Genomic DNA, 18532 nt, shown 5'->3' on the forward strand with positions numbered 1-18532 from the left:
TGTGATACATAAACTCTTTTAGATTCATTTCTTTGTTTTTTTATAAGCTTGTAGACCTAGCAATTCAAACTGATGACTAGCAAAAGAATTTAAAAATTTGCCCATAAAGATACGATTTAACCGTTAGATTATTGATTGAATAAAATGAATATTAAACGAAGTTGTTTGACCAACAACTAAAATTTTCCATTCACGGTTTTTGTGACTTCACCATTTTTTCACAAGAAACACATTATCTTCAAAAACGCTTGCAATGTCGCTTTGGAGGCGGAATTTCTGTCTCGACATCATCTTCCTCGTCAGAGCCTCCTGGACTTCCAGTCGGACTTAGTGAATTGCTTATCATGTTCTTACCCTCATTCCGAAGAGTGCTCACTGGCTTTACCAGTCGACCTTCCCTCCAAAAACGTTTCAAAAAGCTTAGAATCAATTCTTTTGACGTAATTTCCCATTTTTCTATAAATCCAAGTCTTTTTTCGTTCATCCGATCAATAACAATCTTTCCTTTCACTTTTAATTCATTCACTTTCTCTTGAAATTCAAATCTCTTTGCATTTAAGAAAGAAATATTCATTTGTTTCCTATCCAGTCCTCGCTGCAAATTTCTACGTGCAAATTCATCATAATCTTTCACGACACGTGCTATTATATCTGAGGTGGACACATCCTCTGTTCTTTTAGTAGAGATAAACATTCCCTTGGCTTTGATATGCCCATAAACATCATGACCACTTCCAGTTGTATATGGAATCTCATCATGAGCGACAAAGTCTATCTTGTGTTTTCCAAGGTATTCTTCATCTATCGACCAGGGGGCATTTATAACAATCTCATCAACGTATCGACAGTGCCTCACTGCTTCGTACCTCTCATTTTCATTCATCACAGTTATGCCCTTTTTTGAATGTGTTAGGGCATCATTACAAATACCAACTATCAGATATACATTAGGAAAAGTCTTTTTGGCTTGAAGAAGCTGTTTAGCATGGCCTGGATGGAACAAATCATAGATACCATCAGCATAAACACGAATTTTTCTGGCCGCTCGACCTGATCTGGCCTCCTCCAAGGTTATCTTTCTAGAATAGTCACATTTACCTCTTTCTATTTTTGCCTCATAACTGTCACTGAATGGTGCTGGCCCTGGTCCAACTAAAGTATGGTCAATAGACTCATTAATTTCTGAGTGTTTTCTCTTACAACCCATATTTATTCTGGGACGAATTCCCTCACCGGCTTGCAAGTGCCGTACTAACTTCTTCAGTAATGGTGATGAATATTTTATCAATTTCTTCATAGAAATTTGCTGACTCAAAGAGTGTTGCATGAAAATATCAATAAAATATATGAAAGTACTTTTGCATTTAGCATTTTTTTTTAAAGTAGTTTACATAAACAAAAATCCTAAGCGATGGAACCTATATAAATAAAATTTTATCATTACGTCACATATAAAAATATGTGTACTAAACAAACAACATGTGTACTCACAACATGTGTACTCACAACATATGCCTCATACTTCTTAAAAGTTTGAATGCTTTTACTTCTGTAATTTATTAGCACATTTGAGTGCGCTCTGTGCAATATTAGTAATGAACAGGATTGGACCTACAAACACCAAGTCAAAAGAGGCATAACATGTTTATAAGTGATTTTTTACCTCTATCTTGCAGTGAGCACCTATATAGTTGGGCCTCACGCAGTAATAACTTACGAATGGGCTAGTGATTATAACTTTAAAAAACTTTATTAAGTTTTTGATAATTAGTTTAAAAAACTTTTTCCACAAAATAACTTTTTCAAAGAAAACTAAAGAGCTCCATTGAACCAAAAATGAGCAGAAATCAGATCAAACAATCTTCCATTAAGGCTTGGACGCTGACTGATATTTAACCTCATGAGGAATTTTTATAAGTAAGACCCAATTTTAGATTTAGAGTCCCATCTAAGCCTCCAAAAATCATTTCTACTTTCTGCTTGGTATTTCTTAAGGCTTGAAATATACACGTTAATTGAAATTGTACATGTTTTTTTATTAAATAAAAAAACAACTTTTTCAGCTCAAACTAAGGAGCAACATTAAAACTTAAAACCAACAGAAATTATTACGTATATGAGGGGGGTTTCCCCCTCCTCAACAATTCGCTCTTTACGCTAAAGTTTTTCTGCACTTTTAACGACCCTTGTCTTTCAGGAGTGGTTTTTAAAGAACTGGGAGAAAATTTAAACTTTAGCGTAAAGAGCAAGGCCTATACTTAATAATTTTTGTTTGTTTTAAGTTTTAATCTTGTTCCTTACTTTCAGCCGAAAAAACTTGTTTTTTTTCTAATTAACTTCTGATCGTTTTAAATAACGCCTGGAAATCTGGCGGAAAAATCCCCTGCCCCATGAAAATATCCTCTGGACAATTCAATCCTGGTGAAAATTTACCCCTGACAATTTTCCCTTAACTTATCCACGCATAAAATTGAGTCGTTAAAGAGAAAGCAAGACATATAAAGAAGTTTCCTCTAAGAATTCTGGCAAATTCCCCCAGCATAAGATTTCCCCTGAACGGTTCATCCCCTGGAAACTTCCAGTTCCTTGGCAAATTCTCCCCGTGCAAAATCCCCCCAGCAGAAAATTCGTCCTCTCCTCCCCACCTGAAAAATGGATGCATACTTCCCAATAAGAAATACTATACGTAAAAAACAGGCAAATTTTGTAACTTAAAGACATTTCCCCAGGGGTTGTGGAGGGTCATGTTATCTTCAAAGACATAGTTATTGGTGCCTTTCAACTATGCTGAACAACATAGCTAAAACAGCTATTTTGCTATTTTGTTCGAAATAGAACAAAATAGCAAAAGAGCTAATTTTGATCGAATTATTTTGGGGAAAAAGTGGCGTGGGAGGCGGCGGCGTAAAGAGCAAGGCCTCGGGGAAACCTCCTCATATATGGAATAATTTTGTTCGTTTTAAGTTTTAGTATTGCTTCTTACTTTCAGCTGAAAAAGATTGTTTTTTTCTATTTAATTTCTGATTATCTTAAATAACGCCAGGTAATCTGGCGGAAAAAATCCCCCTCCCCATGGAAATATCCTCTGGACAATTAAATCCTGGTGACAATTTACCCCGGACAATTACCCTTAACATCCCCACACGTAAAATTAAGTCGGTAAAGAGAAAGCAAGACATATAAAGAAATTTCGTATAAGAACTCTGGCGAATTCCCCAGCATAAAATTTCTCCTGAAAAGTTCACCCCGTGGAAACTTCCATCTCCTTGGTAAATTGTCCCCGTGCAAAATCCCCCCAGCAAAAAATTCGTCCTCTGCTTCCCACCTCAAAAATGCATGCATACTTCCCAATAACAAATACTATACATAAACAATAGGCAAATTTTATAACTTAGACATTTCCCCAGGGGCTGTGGGGGGTCATGTTATCTTCAAAGGCATAGTTATTGGGCCTTCCAATTATGCTGAACAAAAAAGCTATCTCAAAAATTGATTGGATGATTTTGAGGAAAGTGGCATGGGAGGCGGCGTAGTTGCCCTCATTTTGATTTTCGTTAGAATGAGCCCTCTCCCGATGTTCTAGGTCCACTGGGTCAACTATGATCACCTTTGAAAAAAAAATAATAAATAAAGACACATCCGGGATTTTTCTTCTGGCAAAAAGCACAAAATTCCACATTTTTGCAGATAGAGGTTGAAATCTCTACAGTAGGGTTCTCTGATACGCTGAATATGATGGTGTAATTTTCATTCAGATTCTATGACGTTTTGGGTGTGTTTGCTCCTTTTTTCAAAAACCAGGCAAATTTTCTCAGGCTCGTAACCTTTAATGGGTACAGCAAAAATTAATGAAACTTATGTATTTGAAATAAAACAGTTCGTGGTAAAGAACTGTAAGTAAGGAGCGACCCGGCTCAATAGTAACCGAAACTATAAAAAACCGAACTTTGATGCCAATAGATACATCTAAAGAATCAAATTTTTATGCTGATTTCAAATATATAAGTTTCATAAAGTTTAATCTTACCAATCAAAAGTTACACCTTAGAAAATTTACCTTATTTTCGAAAAAGGGGAAAACACCCCCTTAATGCCATAAAACCTTAATGAAAATTACACCACAAGATTCAACGTATCAGAGAACTCTACTTTAGTAGTTTTAAGCTCCTATCTGAAAAATGTGGAATTTTGTATTTTTTGCCAGAAGAAAGATCACAGATGCGTGTTTATTTGGTTTTTGTTGTTTTTTTTCCCCAGGGGTGATCGTATCGACCCAGTGCTCCTAGAATTTCGCGGGAAGGCTCATTCGAACGCAAATTATAAGTTCAAGTGCACTTTTTAAGGGACCAAAAAATGGAGGGCAACTAGGCCCCCTCCCACGCTCTTTTTTTCCCAGAGTCACCCGATCCAATTTTGAGATATCCATTTTGTTCAGTATGGTCGAACAATGCAATAACTGTGTCTTTGAGGATGAATAATTCCCCCACCGTCCCCGGGGAGGGTCTTCAAGTTATGAATTTAACCCAATGTTTACATATAGTATTGGTTATTGGGAAGTATACAGAAGTTTTCAGGGGGGATCTTTTCTAGTAGGGGGTGGGTTGGGTCGGGGTTTACGTGATAGGATCTTTCCATGGAGGAAGTTTTCATGGGGGGAGGGACATTGCTATAAAGGGACACCGGATTTCCCAGCGTTATTTAAAAAAACGATCAGAAATTAAATAAAAAAACAAATTTCAAATGAAAGTAAGGAACAACATCAAAACTGAACACGAACAGAAATAATTATATATATATATATGATTGAGTTCGCCCCCTAGTCATTACCTCGCTCTTTACGCTAAAGCTTTTTTTGTACTTTCATCGGAGCTATTTATTGTAACTAAGGGCCTTTGTGATTAAGGGGTCATTCCTATAGAATTGGAACAAAATTTGAACTTTAGCGTAAAGAGCGAGGTATTGACTAGGGGGTGAACCCCCTAATATACGTAATAAAAATATACGAATATAGAAGTTCGTTACGTAAGTTAATTCGTAAGTCACGTCAGAACAAAATTTCGAGAGAGCAATTTAGCCAAAAAAAGTAAAATTAACATGCACATTTCGTTTGAATTATTCATGTACGGTGAGCCAAAGTCAAAGCTGCATTAATTCAATAAGTTCAGAAATTAAATATAAAAAAGCAAGTCTTTTTTAACTGAAGGTAAGGAGAGACATTAAAACTTAAAACGAACAGAAATTATTCCATATATGAAAGGGGCTGTCCCCTCCTCAACGCCTCGCTCTTTACGCTAAAGTTTGACTCTGTCTCATAACTTTATTTTTTTAAACAATAAGAAACTTAAGCATAAAGGGCGAGGTGTTGAGGAGCGGACAGCCCCTTTCAAATATGGAATAATTTCTGTTCGTTTTAAGTTTTAATGTCGCTCCTTACTTTCAGTTAAAACAACTTGTTTTTTCATTTAATCAAGATAAAAAACTTTTTTTCCATAATTATTGACATCAAAATTCCGTTTTTTATAGTTTCGGTTACTATTGAGCTGGGTCGCTCCTTACTTTCAGTTCTTTACCACGAACCATTAGATTGAATTTCACAATTAAAGTTTTTTTGTTTTCTTTAGAAATCAAAGATCGGGTGTACTTGAGATATTAAGGATGTACTTGAGATATTAAAAAATGGACATGGGCCTTTGGCAATTCAATTTACATGACGTCACCACAAATCAATTTTCTAGATTGATAGATAAAATGAAAAATGATATTGAATAACGTCAGCCTAGCTGTATACCACACATCATAAATGACGTCACTTCTTGCATATAAGTGACTGTTTCCAGTGATTTTCTTATTAGTTAATCTATATCAAGTTACTGAAAAGCAAGCAATCAATCATGTCAGCTAAAGTTATTACCAAAGCTAAAAATTTTTAGACGGTAAAAAATGTATGCTGTCTTGCAGGAGAGAAAAGATCAGTAGAGAAGAAAGTGGAAATCTTTAGATCTACTAGAATTTCTAAACTGGGACCTGATGCCAAAAAAATGAACTTGGAAAATGACAATTCAGGTCAGATAGACAAAGAGGCCATCATGGCTCCTAGTAAATGGACTGATCCGTTCGGAAAACTAGACAAAGAGATTGCCACAATTGCCGAAAGACTATCCATGTTTTATAGAACCCCAGAAGTGAAGAAAAGATTCAGATTACGGAAGGAAATCGTAGATTCTATACGACGGACAAACTCACTTACTGAAAAATTAAAAAGATTCCAAAGCCGAATTGGAAAACGTGATTTAGATGGAATCTTATCCAGCCTTTACATTCAAGTTGGTAAACTGATTTCAACCGTAAACAACTTGGAAAAAGAAGTGGAAAAGATGCAACAAATAGAATGTGTAGCAGCAAAAAACTTGTTTCAATCCGAGCAAACGGTAATTAGTTATTATAAAGTTGATAATACTCTGAAAGAGACTGCTAGAAGTGACCTGAATTACAACATTAGGATTGAAAATATTCTGAGGACATTATCAACACTTCGTGATTCGCAAGCAGCAAAAGTGAATAAGTTGATTTCTGACATAGAACTTCTTAAGAAGGAAATGTGCAAGGAAGAACAAAATGAAAGCCCAGAAAAAGAGGATTCTGATGAAGCCATGAAAAATAACTGTGGAAATTCAAACTTTAATATAAAGAAATTGAAGTGTACCAAAGGTCACAATTTGTACGAGAATTCCAACAGAAATGAGGCTCAAGAAGAAGGTTTACCTTTAAGCCAGAATAAAATTGAGCCCAGGAGTCAGAACAAAGTGAGCCAGGATCAAGAAGCACCTTCAGATAATTGGTTGGTGCATGGCACAAAGCTGTGCTCAAGGAAAGAGCTTTCTTCTAGTGATAAAAAGGATGATAGTGCCGACACCTCAAAATAAAAAAAAACGCAGAAGAAATATTTCAACAAAAACGCGAAAAAATTCTACCCAAGACTCATCTTCAGATAGTTGGTGGAGGCAGGGTACAAAGCCTTGCTCAGAAAAAGAGCCTCCTTCTAGTGGTGCAAAAGGTGCTGGGCCCAAGAGTTCAAAGGCAGAAAACCACGTAAAAATAGATGCTGTCACAAAAACAGACAGTTTAATGGAAAGATCAATCGTCGATAATGATAACCTAGACAAAATCGCAAATTCAAATGTATATGTGCCACCGTGTAGAAGAGGTGAGAACTACAAAAAAGAAGAGCCGTATACTGGTCCCAGAGTCATTGTAATTAGGCAGCCGAGAGGGCCAGATGGAACTAAAGGTTTTAAAAAAGAGTATTTTCAAAACTATCACCAAACACGTGCTGATGTTGATGACAGTAGTCTATTTCCAGAACAAAATAATGTCGAGTGAATTAGTTCCTATTAAATGTTCGGTTCTTTTGTTTGTGTTAAAATGTGTTAAATAAATTTACAAAGAACCTAAATTTTGTAAATTATACAAACAATGAGGGGTGAAATTGTTTTGATTTTATATTTGGAATCAGGGCTGCAGCAGTAGCTATCAGCCTAGTTAGAGACGATTACGTCAAATTCTAAGAAATACTATGTTCCCACTTGAGGAGTGGCGCCCCTCGAGGAAATTATAGCCTAGTAAACGACAAAGCATTCGCACGGGATTCTGACTAATGGACAATTCTTCTGGGATTGGTATGTTTTGATGGGTGTCTTTGGGCTGAAAAACCTCTTCCTAGCTAATTTATCCATTACGGGTTGCCTCCCCATAGTAGCATAATATTTGTAGGCATGAATATATAATGAGTCGGAGGTAATAGGATTGAGATTGTCTGTGCAGGATTTCGACTCTTGTTGATAGAAGAGCATCGCCAAGCGCTGAAAACCATGTTTTGACCACGATGGACCCAGGATTGCACAAAGCCTCCAGTCATGAAGGTCCCAGGGACTTCTTGCTGTCTGGGTCTAAGCCGGCTTAAGCACTTCGTTGTAGACTTGAGAAGATATGTGATCCCCGTCCTGCACTGGTATCCGGGATCCTTGCTTTTCCTGAGGCGAAAAAAATTTCAATGATTTAAAGAACATGAAAATTGGAACTTGGAATGTTACGACATTAAAAAATGACTATCGTATCGACATTTTGACTGACGAATTCAGACGATTCGAACTAGATCTATTAGGAGTTTCAGAAACTCATATCCCAGGGGTAGGAAGCATGAAATTAGGTGATATAGAATTTGTTTACTCAGGCAGGAAGGATGGGTTACATAGACAGGGAGTAGGGCTCATGATGAATAAGGAAGCTGCTAAGTCTTGTTTAGGCTGGGAAGGTATTAATAACAGAATACTAATTGCTCATTTTATGACTAGAAAGTTCAAGGTATCAGTTATAGTAGTATACGCCCCTGTAGAACCGACTGATGGAGATACTAGTGACTCAGACAAATTCTACTTACAGTTACAGGAGCAAATAGACAAGGTCCCAGGTAGAAATATGATGTTATTACTGTGAGATTTTAACGCCCAGGTTGGTAGAAATAAGGATAGAAGGTATCCCAGCTTAGGTAAATTTGGTGTAGGAAAAGAAAACAGTAATGGATACAGACTTTTGCAATTTTGTAGGTATAACAATCTAATTATAACCAATACGGTGTTTGGTCATAAAATGGCTCATAAGCTAACATGGTATTCACGTGATGGTAAGACAGCAAACCTTATTGATTATGTTATAGTAAACCGAAGACTGGCAGGATCAATACAAGATACTAGGGTATATAGGAGTGCTGTTATTTATGTTAAAAGTAAAGATCACCATCTAGTAGTGTCAAGGGTTAATTTAAAGCTGAAATATCACAAGGGTAATTACCTCCCGGGAAGTTATGATTTTAGTAGACTCCAGGATGAGAATTTGAGAGAAACTTTCCAGGAACAGTTGAATACTAAACTTGAGAGTTTAAAATTTGATAATGTGGAAGATGGTTGGAATAATTTTAGAAAAATAATTTGTGAAGTTGCTGAAGGTGTATTAGGGAAGAAAGCTAGAACTGCAGCTAAGAATATTAGTGAAAAAGCTTTAAGTTTAATAGAAAGGAGAAAGGACTTGTACAATAATTATCTGAGTGATAGATCACATGAAAACAAAAGAAATGTAAAGAAAGTGGAGAAAGCATTGAAATATGAACTAAGGAGGTGTGAAGTGGAGGCCATGGATAAAATTGCCGAGGATTTAGAAGATGCAGCTAGACGGCATAATAGTAAAATATTGTACTGGCACGTTAACAAATTGAGAGGTAGTAGTCAATCCGGACTTGTCCCAGTTAAAGATAGGAATGGGGTGGCAATTAGTGATAAGGCAAAAGCTAAAGCGAGATGGGCCGAACATTTTGAGAATTTGCTTAACCGAGATAGAGTTGCAGGAAAAAATATAGAGGAAAATGAAAAAGTCTGTGATACCTTGGATGTGAAGGAAGATTTGTTTTGTGAGGAGGAATTAGAAACAGTACTAAAAGGATTAAAGAAGGCTCCAGGTGCTGATAGGGTAGTAAATGAGTTTCTTAAATATGGTGGCTCTGAGGTTAGAAATAAGTTATTGGAGATTATGAATATGATTTTTGAAAAAGGGGAAGTACCTAATGATTTTAGGAAAACCTTAATTAAGCCACTTTATAAGAAAGGTGATAAAAGTGAGTGTGGTAATTATCGAGGCATTAGCCTGGTCTCTGTAGGTAGCAAATTGCTTAGTAATATGATACTTTTTAGACTGAGAGATGCCGTAGACAAAGTTTTAAGAGAAGAGCAGTGCGGTTTTAGAAAAGGTAGAGGATGTGTTGACCAAATTTTCACTCTTAGGTTAATAATTGAGAAGTGCCTAAGTTTTCAAACACCTTTGGTCCTCAGTTTTATAGATTATGAGCAAGCGTTCGATTCTGTTGATAGAGGAGCTTTAGTAAAGGTTTTATCCTTGTATGGTATACCAGACAAATACATTAAAGTGATTAGTGCTATGTACGAGAATAACACTGTTGCGGTTAAGGTAGGAAATGAGGTTAGCAGCTGGTTTTGTATTAAATCAGGAGTTAAGCAGGGTTGTGTTCTATCCCCCTTTATATGGATTATTTTGATGGACTTTGTTTTAAGGAGCACAGGAAAGGCAATGGGAGACCACGGAATCAAATGGGGAGGAAAAAGTCTCCTGGACTTGGATTATGCTGATGATTTAAGCATCCTAGATGAAAGTGTGAGCAAAATGAATGAAGTTTTAGAGGTTTTGCGAGTTCAGGGTGCTAGTATTGGTTTGAAAATTAATGTTAGGAAGACCAAGTCACTAAGGCTAGGAATAAGTGAAGATGAAAAGGTGACGTTGGGTAATGAAAAGATTGATCAGGTGGGCAGTTTCACTTACCTTGGTAGTATTATTAGTAAAGATGGTGGGAGCAGTGAAGATGTTAAAAATAGAATAGCCAAGGCTCAGGGTGTTTTTTCACAGTTAAAAAAAGTCTGGAAGAATAGGAAGATAAGTCTGCAAACCAAGATTAGAATCTTAGAAGCTACAGTGATGACAGTGGTCAAATATGGCTCTGAAGCATGGACGCTCCGAAAAGCGGATGAAGATTTGCTAGATGTTTTCCAGAGAAATTGCTTAAGGATTGTTCTGGGTACCCGGCTGACTGACCGTATTTCAAACAATAGGCTATACGAAAAATGTGGTTCAATACCGCTTTCTAGGTCTATAATGAAAGAAAGGTTGAGGTGGTTAGGGCATGTTGTTCGGATGAAGGATGACAGATTGCCGAAGATTGTTCTTTTCGGCCAACCATCTAGGGCTAAACGGAAAGTAGGTCGTCCCCGTCTTGGGTGGGAGGACGTCATAAAGAAAGATTTAAAGGAAATGGGAACTTCGTGGGCGGGTGAAAAAAGGGAGGCTTTGAATAGATTGGGGTGGAGGAGGAGCGTGCGTAGTTGTGTTGGCCTCAGGCGGCTTGGTGCTGCGATGAGCTGTTAGTAGTAGTAGTAGTACTATGTTCCATAACTCCTAAAAATAGTGTCAGATCGAAACAAGAAGTACACTATAATGGAAACTTGCCGTCCCTTGGCTTGAACAACAAGGAAAATCTATTGGCTTGAAAAAAGGAGAAGTAGCTGCCACCACGATATTCTGCATTGAAGGCTTCTTTTTTCCATCTTTTCTTTTTCCCACAACTAGCGGGTACTGGAATATCATAGAGAACGATTTTATTATTTATTTAAAAAAAAACAACTTTATTTATGAGACCTTTTGTAATTAGCAAAGATTGTTATTTAGATAAAATCAGTTTTTTCAAAAAAACTCCATTTTCGTATAATGCTTGAGTAAAAAATGTCCTTAACATCATCTTCCATACGATGATCAACATAGGATTTCATTTTTAATTACATAAAGCATCAGTATAGTTCCTTATAAATGGTGCCTGTGTATTTATCAGGGTTGCAGCGGTAGCTAGTAATCCGGTTTGCAGCGGTAGCTAGTAATCCAGGTTGCAATAGTAGCTAGTCTGGGTTGCTGCGGTAGTGACAACCTAGCAAGAGACGATTACGTCCCATACTAAGTCAAAAATTTAAGATGACCATTTTATTTAGCATAGTTGAAAGGTCCAGTAACTATGCCTTTGTGGATAACATAACCCCCACAGCCCCTAGGGAAAGGTCTTTCAGTCATAAAATTTGCCAAATGTTTACGTATAATATTTGTTATTGGGAAGTATACAGAATTTTTTCAGGGGGTGGAGGGTCAACTTTCTTCTATGGAGATTTGCCACGGGGAGAAGTTTTCGGGGGTGGACTTTCCAGGGTAAATTTTACACTGGCGGATTTAACCAGGATTCCTATGCAAAATTATTTTTATTTGTCTTACTTCTCTTTGCCAACTCAATTTTACATGTGGAGATGTTAAGGGGAATGTCCGGGGGAAATTTTCACCAGATTGGGATTGTCTAGAGGATCTTTCCGTAGGATTTTCAATGGGACAAATTCTCCATGGGGAATTTTTCTGCGGGATAAATTCTCTAGGGGGAATTTTTTGGATGGAATTTTACTAGAAAATGGAAATGTTTTGGGGAAATTTTCCTGGCTCAGGAGGGGGGTTACGTAGGAGAAGCTTTCTAAGGATGGAAATAAATTTTACATGAAGGGGATCCGGATTTCCAAGCACTATTTAAAAAATGAAGTTTTTACAACTGAAAGTAAGGAGCAGCATCAAAAATTAAGACGAACAGAAATTAATACTCATATGAAGGGGGTTTACTCCGCTCTTTACGCAAAAGTTTGAATTTTGTCTCAACTTTTTAAGAATGACTCATAAAACACAAGGGCCGACAAGAAAAAGAAGCTTCTTTTAAAGGTTCCAAAAACTTTAGTGTGAAGAGTGAGGTTCTGAGGAGGGTGCAACCATCCTCATATACATAAAAATTTGGGTTTGTTCTATGTTTTGATGTTGCTCCTTGCTTTTAGTTGTTTTATTATTTAGGTTCCTTAAGGGGCGCCACTAATTTAGGTCACCCTATAGCGCAGTTTGCAGTCACGGTTCTTGTTAAGTAAACTCAAAAAAGGTCCACCGTGACGCACTACGAGCCCTTAAACAGTTGTCTATGATTTTATAGTGCCACGCTAGTAGAGGAGGAAAATTAGAAAAAAACATGCTTCCCTTGTGAAAAAAGAGATTTTCTTTGTTTTTTAAGCCAATAAATTTTTCTTGTTGTTCAAGCCGAGGGACTGCAAGTGTTCTGTATAGGGTTTTCGGCCAAGGTAATTCTAATGGTGTACTTTACCATTTTTATGGGTTTCAGACTATTTGTTTGGTTACTATGGGCTGTGTTTGTCTTTTAGTATTCTAAATTACGGTTGTGACGTCATTCATTATTTTGTATACGAAAAAGCAGTTTTTTACAAAAAAAAATGATTTTAACTTAGATATTGTGCTACGAAAGTGAGAGATGAAGAAATTTCAATTAAAATGAGCTCTTAAACCGCTCTCTAGGATGTTCATTTACACTGCTAACAGTGGAGGAAAAGCGGACAGATAAAAAGATGCTTCCCAAGCAAAAAATAGTGATTTTTTTTGTTTTTCAAGCCAATGTTTATTCCTTGTTGTTCAAAACAGGGACTGTATGTTTTCTGTAAAGGGTTCTCGACCCAGGCAATTCTAATGGTGTATTGTTCGTCCTTTACTAGGTTACAGTTACCACTGCAACCATGATAGTAAATAGTTTTGGGCTCTATAATTTCATTTAAAAATGATTAAATGATAAAAACAATCCACTTTGTAAAACCATTCAAAAGATCATTATTTTACCTTAATCTTTGCAGTAGAGTCATCATCAAAAGCGATCCATTGGTCGTCTCTGTATGCATAAGATCCTGTCAAATCATCTTCACGCTCAACAGTCCATGTTCCATCTTTCATAATGCTACAAATCTAAAATAAAACAATAAAAAAAAGAAAGAAATTTAAGAGCTGAGGATCGTACCACTACAAAAGAAAACTTAAATAATTAATAACACAAATATTCAGCCAAACATCAGCATATATATATATATATATATATATATATATATATATATATATATATATATATATATATATATATATATATATATATATATATATATATATATATATATATATATACTATCTGTATATTTGAGTAATAATTGTATATGTATATATTTATTCTATCTTTCAAAAATGGCCCATATTTTTGTGGGGAAATTGGTATCTAGGTATGTTTTCGCATAAAAAACGATATAGATAGGTCAGGCGTTTGAGAAAAATCGTTAAGAGCATAAATTTATTTTTTTTGCAAATGACGTTATGTACTATGTTAGTGTATCATATAAGCGTTTCTTATGACATCATATGTGGCATCATTTAAGTATTTTCTTATATTATCTCATGCATAACATAAATAAGATTGTTGAGTTTCGAACGCAACAGTTATTCATGTAATATATTGTCTGTTGGAAGGCCCAAAAAACGAAAATTTGCAGTTGCAGATATTATAAATGATGATTCTTTGAACTAACCTGAAAATGAAGCACAAAGACACATGCAGTTAGAAGACATACGTTAACAAACAAGTGAGGGAGTCAAAAATGAAAATGAAAAGCAACGAGTCAATGAAAATCAACCTGGACAGCGAGAATCAAAATGTGTCAAAATTGAAAATGATAGTGATGATGATTGGGTTTTGGATTTTGACACGGATAAGGTCAACAAGACCTACAATACCTTTGTTAAAAAAACAAAGGTTGGGCGATGTGTATTTCAAAATGACGAAAGATAAACCGAGGTGTAACGAAGCAAACAAATTGATAATGATAGTGATGATTATTGAGTTAGGGACTTTGACATGGATAAGGTCATCAACACCTACCATACTTTTGAAAATCAAAAATCTGAACTGGATAAATCGTTGGAAGAAAAAGAAGTTTTTGTCCAACCACCTGAACAATTAAAAGAAATAAAGGTTCGGTGATATGTCTTTCATAATGACAAAAGACAAGCGAAAGCAAAAGAAGAAGTTTTTGTCCAATCACCTGAACAGTTAAAAGAAACAAAGGTTCGGTGTTGACAAACAGTTCGGTGAAACAAACAGTTAATATATATATATATATATATATATATATATATATATATATATATATATATATATATATATATATATATATATATATATATATATATATATATATATATATATATATATATATAAAAAAAAAAAAAAAAAATATATATATATATATATATATATATATATATATATATATATATATATATATATATATATATATATATATATATATATATATATATATATATATATATATATATATATATATATATATATATATAATATTATATATTGAAAACCCGTCGTATAAAATAAATGTACAATGACGGAGTATACAAAAATGCGAAAAGTGGAAACAAAAAGATAATATACTAAAGAAAAAAAATAATAACAACAATAGCAACAACTTCTTAAATAGTATCCAAAATAATACGAAAAGTGGAAACAGAAAGATAATATACTCAAAGATTACAACAGAAACAACAACTTCTTCGAAAATAGCAACAAAGACAACAACTTTTGAAAGGAGAAAAAAAAGAACAAAAAAGGGAAACAAGAGGGAAAATTAAACAAGCGAACTTGCCCACTTGTGCTTTAGAATTGCTGGTTTTGTTTTTTGCCGGCTAATAAGTGTCTCAACAGCTAGATTTGGGTCCGCTAGGTTGTAGCGCCGAATCAGAAAACTATTTTTTGTCCAAGGTGGCAATTTTAGTAGGTACTTTGCAAAACGGAAAAATAAAGAGCGGATTTTAGACTTTTCACGGTTTGCCAATAATTTCCAGAAAGGGGTCGCATATAATATATGTGGCAGAGCGGTAGCGTTGTAAATACTTGCCAGTAGTGGACGGTTAAATCTCAGAGTGGATTTAACGATCAAAGTATAGGAGCTGGAAATTTGCCGTTCAAGATGTGAGATCAGGAGGGAGCGGGTACGCTGTAAAGAGGAACCTATTGGCAGCCCCAGATATACTATTTTATCAACTGGTTTTACTGAGCAATCACCTAGTGTGATATTAGTAGGAGGGTCATTCTTCCAATTGTAAAGCAAGACTTCCAACTTTTGGGAGTTAAATCTCAGACCGACTTTCTCGTAGTTGGACTGCAGACATGAGAATATTTCTGAAAGGTGGTTAAGCATCCGGCTGAGATTCAGCGTGTCATCAGCATAGCATACTAGGGAGATGTCAATGGAACTGAGAATGCATGATGAAGGACAGCTGTCTTGAGGTTCAATAATGTAGTTGTTGAAGAAATTGGGGGATAAAACTGCTCCCTGACGGGCACCTTTACGGACTGGTATCAAAGCTGACCGTGGGGCTGGCGGAAGGCCTTTATTGGGAAGGAGCTTGAGTCGCACGCGAAGGCGAGAATAAAGATCGCGGAAAGCCCGGATGATATTTTAGTTCACTTCTCTTGTAGCTGAATTTATCAACGTAAGCGCATGCATCAATGAATAAGAGACTCTCTGCAGGTCTAAGCCCTCGATCGCTAGACTTTCTCCTGATTTGTGTGCATCCAGGAGTGCATATGCAACGACATGGAGCACTTCCGCACAACCAATGCCGCGTTGGAAACCGAATTGTCTTGGTGGACTGCAACACAGATTTTCAAACTCATCTACGAATAAAAGTTCAAATAACTTGCAGAGAGAGGTAGCAACCGTGATTGGACGGAAAAAGGAGCATTGCATGGTAACATTTCATTTTAGGAACTGGCGTAAGAACTCCAATTGAGAAAGTGGTTGGGACAATACCCTGAATGAGGATAATCTGCATCAAGAGGGTTACATGACTAATGAGAGCGGGCCCACCACTTTTTAGATGGAGTGCACTGATCCCATCAATCCCAAAAGATTGTTTAGGTTTTAGGTGAGAGATGGCCTTGCATACAGATCCCTCCGTTACAAGATAATCACTCCGAGGACAACTATCTAAGAAGTCGTCCAACTCAGCTTCTTATCTTTCGTTGAGGGCTGGGTCAGGAGGCTAAATTTCTGACCCATAATATGCGTACCATTCAGAATCAGGGATAGCAGATGCGGATAAAGACTCATCGCTTTTAGAGGACAGAAAACGCCAAAGGAGAGAAGGATTAGTCTTGGCCCTTGTAGAATCGATATCAATCATCTTTTTTCTGTGAGCTTTTAGCTCCTTTGCAAATTTTCTTTTTGTGAGCAGGCGGATTGAATTGACTACCCCCGAACAGGGTTGTCCACAAGAAACCCAAAGTCGAAGCCAAAATTTAGACTTAGAATGGGTATCCACTAACTCTGGATTTTCAGACCAGCCAGGAAGGGTATGATGACAGGGTCTACTTAGAGGGACGGCAGCTTTTTCAGCACAGAGAAGGGCATGGCCAATTTCTGCGCAATAAAAGTCAACTGATAGTTGTGTTTCCTCCCTTGAAAGAGCAGTTAATCAAGAGAGAAGATGGAAAGGGACACGGATCTTACTAAGGACTCTGGCGGCTTCTTCTTGAAATGAAACAGGGTTAATTTTACGCCAATCATGGCGAGACCTAGGAGGTGTTTTCGAAGTTGTTTGCGTTTGTGTATCTGAGCTGTGGCAAGGAATCTCGGCTGAGAACTGTATTGGTAAGTGATCAGACGGCTAAAAATCAAGCACAACCTTGACAGGCGAAATCCTGAGATTTGCGGACGCAACGATGTGATCGAGATCTGATGTGGACATTGAGGTGCGTACGTGTGTAAAATTTAAATCTTTGCACTTGAGGTCAAACTTGTCTCCAAAATACTAAGCAACAACGTAGAACGTAAAGACCTAGATAAGAGCGGTTCATTCAAGTCGTAAATGAAGTCACCAACTAATATGCATTGAAGGCTTAAGGATCTAATATGGCTAATACACTGGCCGAGTTTATCACTAGAATAAGTAAAAGCACGTTCCGAACGGTCATCATGGTAATTTGTAGGCAAATATACATAATAAAAACACAGCCCTCAACACGAATCGCCAGAAAACTATCATTGACTTCAAATACACTAGATCTTAGAGTCGAACGAACAAAAGTGGCAATACCACCGGAGGGTCGTCCTTTTCAACTTAGCTGCTTCGCTGAAACTGAATAAACCGATACTGAACTATTAAAACTAAGAATACTTTTACTGTGGCTTGTGACGAAATGTTCTTGTAAACAGACAACTTCATTTTGCTAAAAAGCAGCATCTAAGAACGGAATTTTATTTGCGAATGAGCCATTAATGTCCCACGATAAACATTTAACTGCAGAAGCTTCAGATGTCATTTCTTTTGTGGATTACTATTTGAGGGACATTTTACACTGTAACACGTGTGACTACCGATTTTGCATTCAACGCAGAATGTCGGCTGTCTGCATGGTTCATCTCGCGTAGAACGATGTTCACTTGAGGCACATCTAGAGCATAAAGGTTCAGCCGTACACTGGGAAGCGATGTGACCGATTTTGTGACAGTTATAGCATTCTCTTGGCAAGAACTTAAACGGATCAGCAGGTAGACGCTCGTAGCCGATAATCACCGAAACACTCAGAAATTGTTGGAGCTCACTGGAAGTGTCAAAATGCACTTTGAAAGAACGGGATTTTCCGCACTGTTCAGTCTTCGTACTATTCAGGATTAGATTATTTAGTCCTTCACAGTTAATATCCTCAGGGACATTTCGAAGCACAGCTATGTGCAGGGGCTCTCGAACAGTAATTTTGAGATCGGGCTTGGAAGATTTCGCTTCCTCAACGATTTTCGCTGCTGCAGCTTTCGACCTGACCACAAGCTTCCATTCGTTTGCAGATTTGCAAAGTTCAGTAATGTCATTTGTATTTTCACTGAAACTGTCTATGAAAGCTGTCCGGCCATTTGAGCCATTAGGCTCCTTGGGGGGATTTTTCAAGACAACAGAATAGGTAGAGTTTCTGGGCTGGTACGTTTCAAGTGCACTACGACTGCTT

General features: G+C 36.7%; 2 protein-coding genes across 2 annotated transcripts in view; both read right to left on the minus strand.

Annotated features, from left to right (window-relative positions):
- Positions 1-18532, minus strand: part of LOC148956772 (uncharacterized) — a 104750-nt gene that overhangs the window by 28523 nt on the left and 57695 nt on the right. The window contains exon 9 of the mRNA XM_089087235.1: positions 13309-13431. Coding sequence (XP_088943361.1) covers positions 13309-13431 — 123 coding nt within the window. The remainder of the gene's footprint in view (positions 1-13308; positions 13432-18532) is intronic.
- LOC148956773 (choline-phosphate cytidylyltransferase A-like) lies at positions 239-1207 on the minus strand. The gene has a single exon (XM_089096399.1). It carries the CDS (start codon positions 1205-1207, stop codon positions 239-241), a length of 969 nt encoding a protein of 322 aa, XP_088952525.1.

The sequence above is a fragment of the Artemia sp. Qi Xiang Cuo genome, chromosome 1, assembly GCF_049724085.1.
Source record: "Artemia sp. Qi Xiang Cuo chromosome 1, ASM4972408v1, whole genome shotgun sequence".
Lineage (NCBI taxonomy): Eukaryota > Metazoa > Arthropoda > Branchiopoda > Anostraca > Artemiidae > Artemia > Artemia sp. Qi Xiang Cuo.

Coding starts and splice junctions, on each gene's coding strand:
- LOC148956773 (XM_089096399.1), bottom strand. CDS start 1,207: ATGGGTTGTAAGAGAAAACACTCAGAAATTAATGAGTCTATTGACCAT.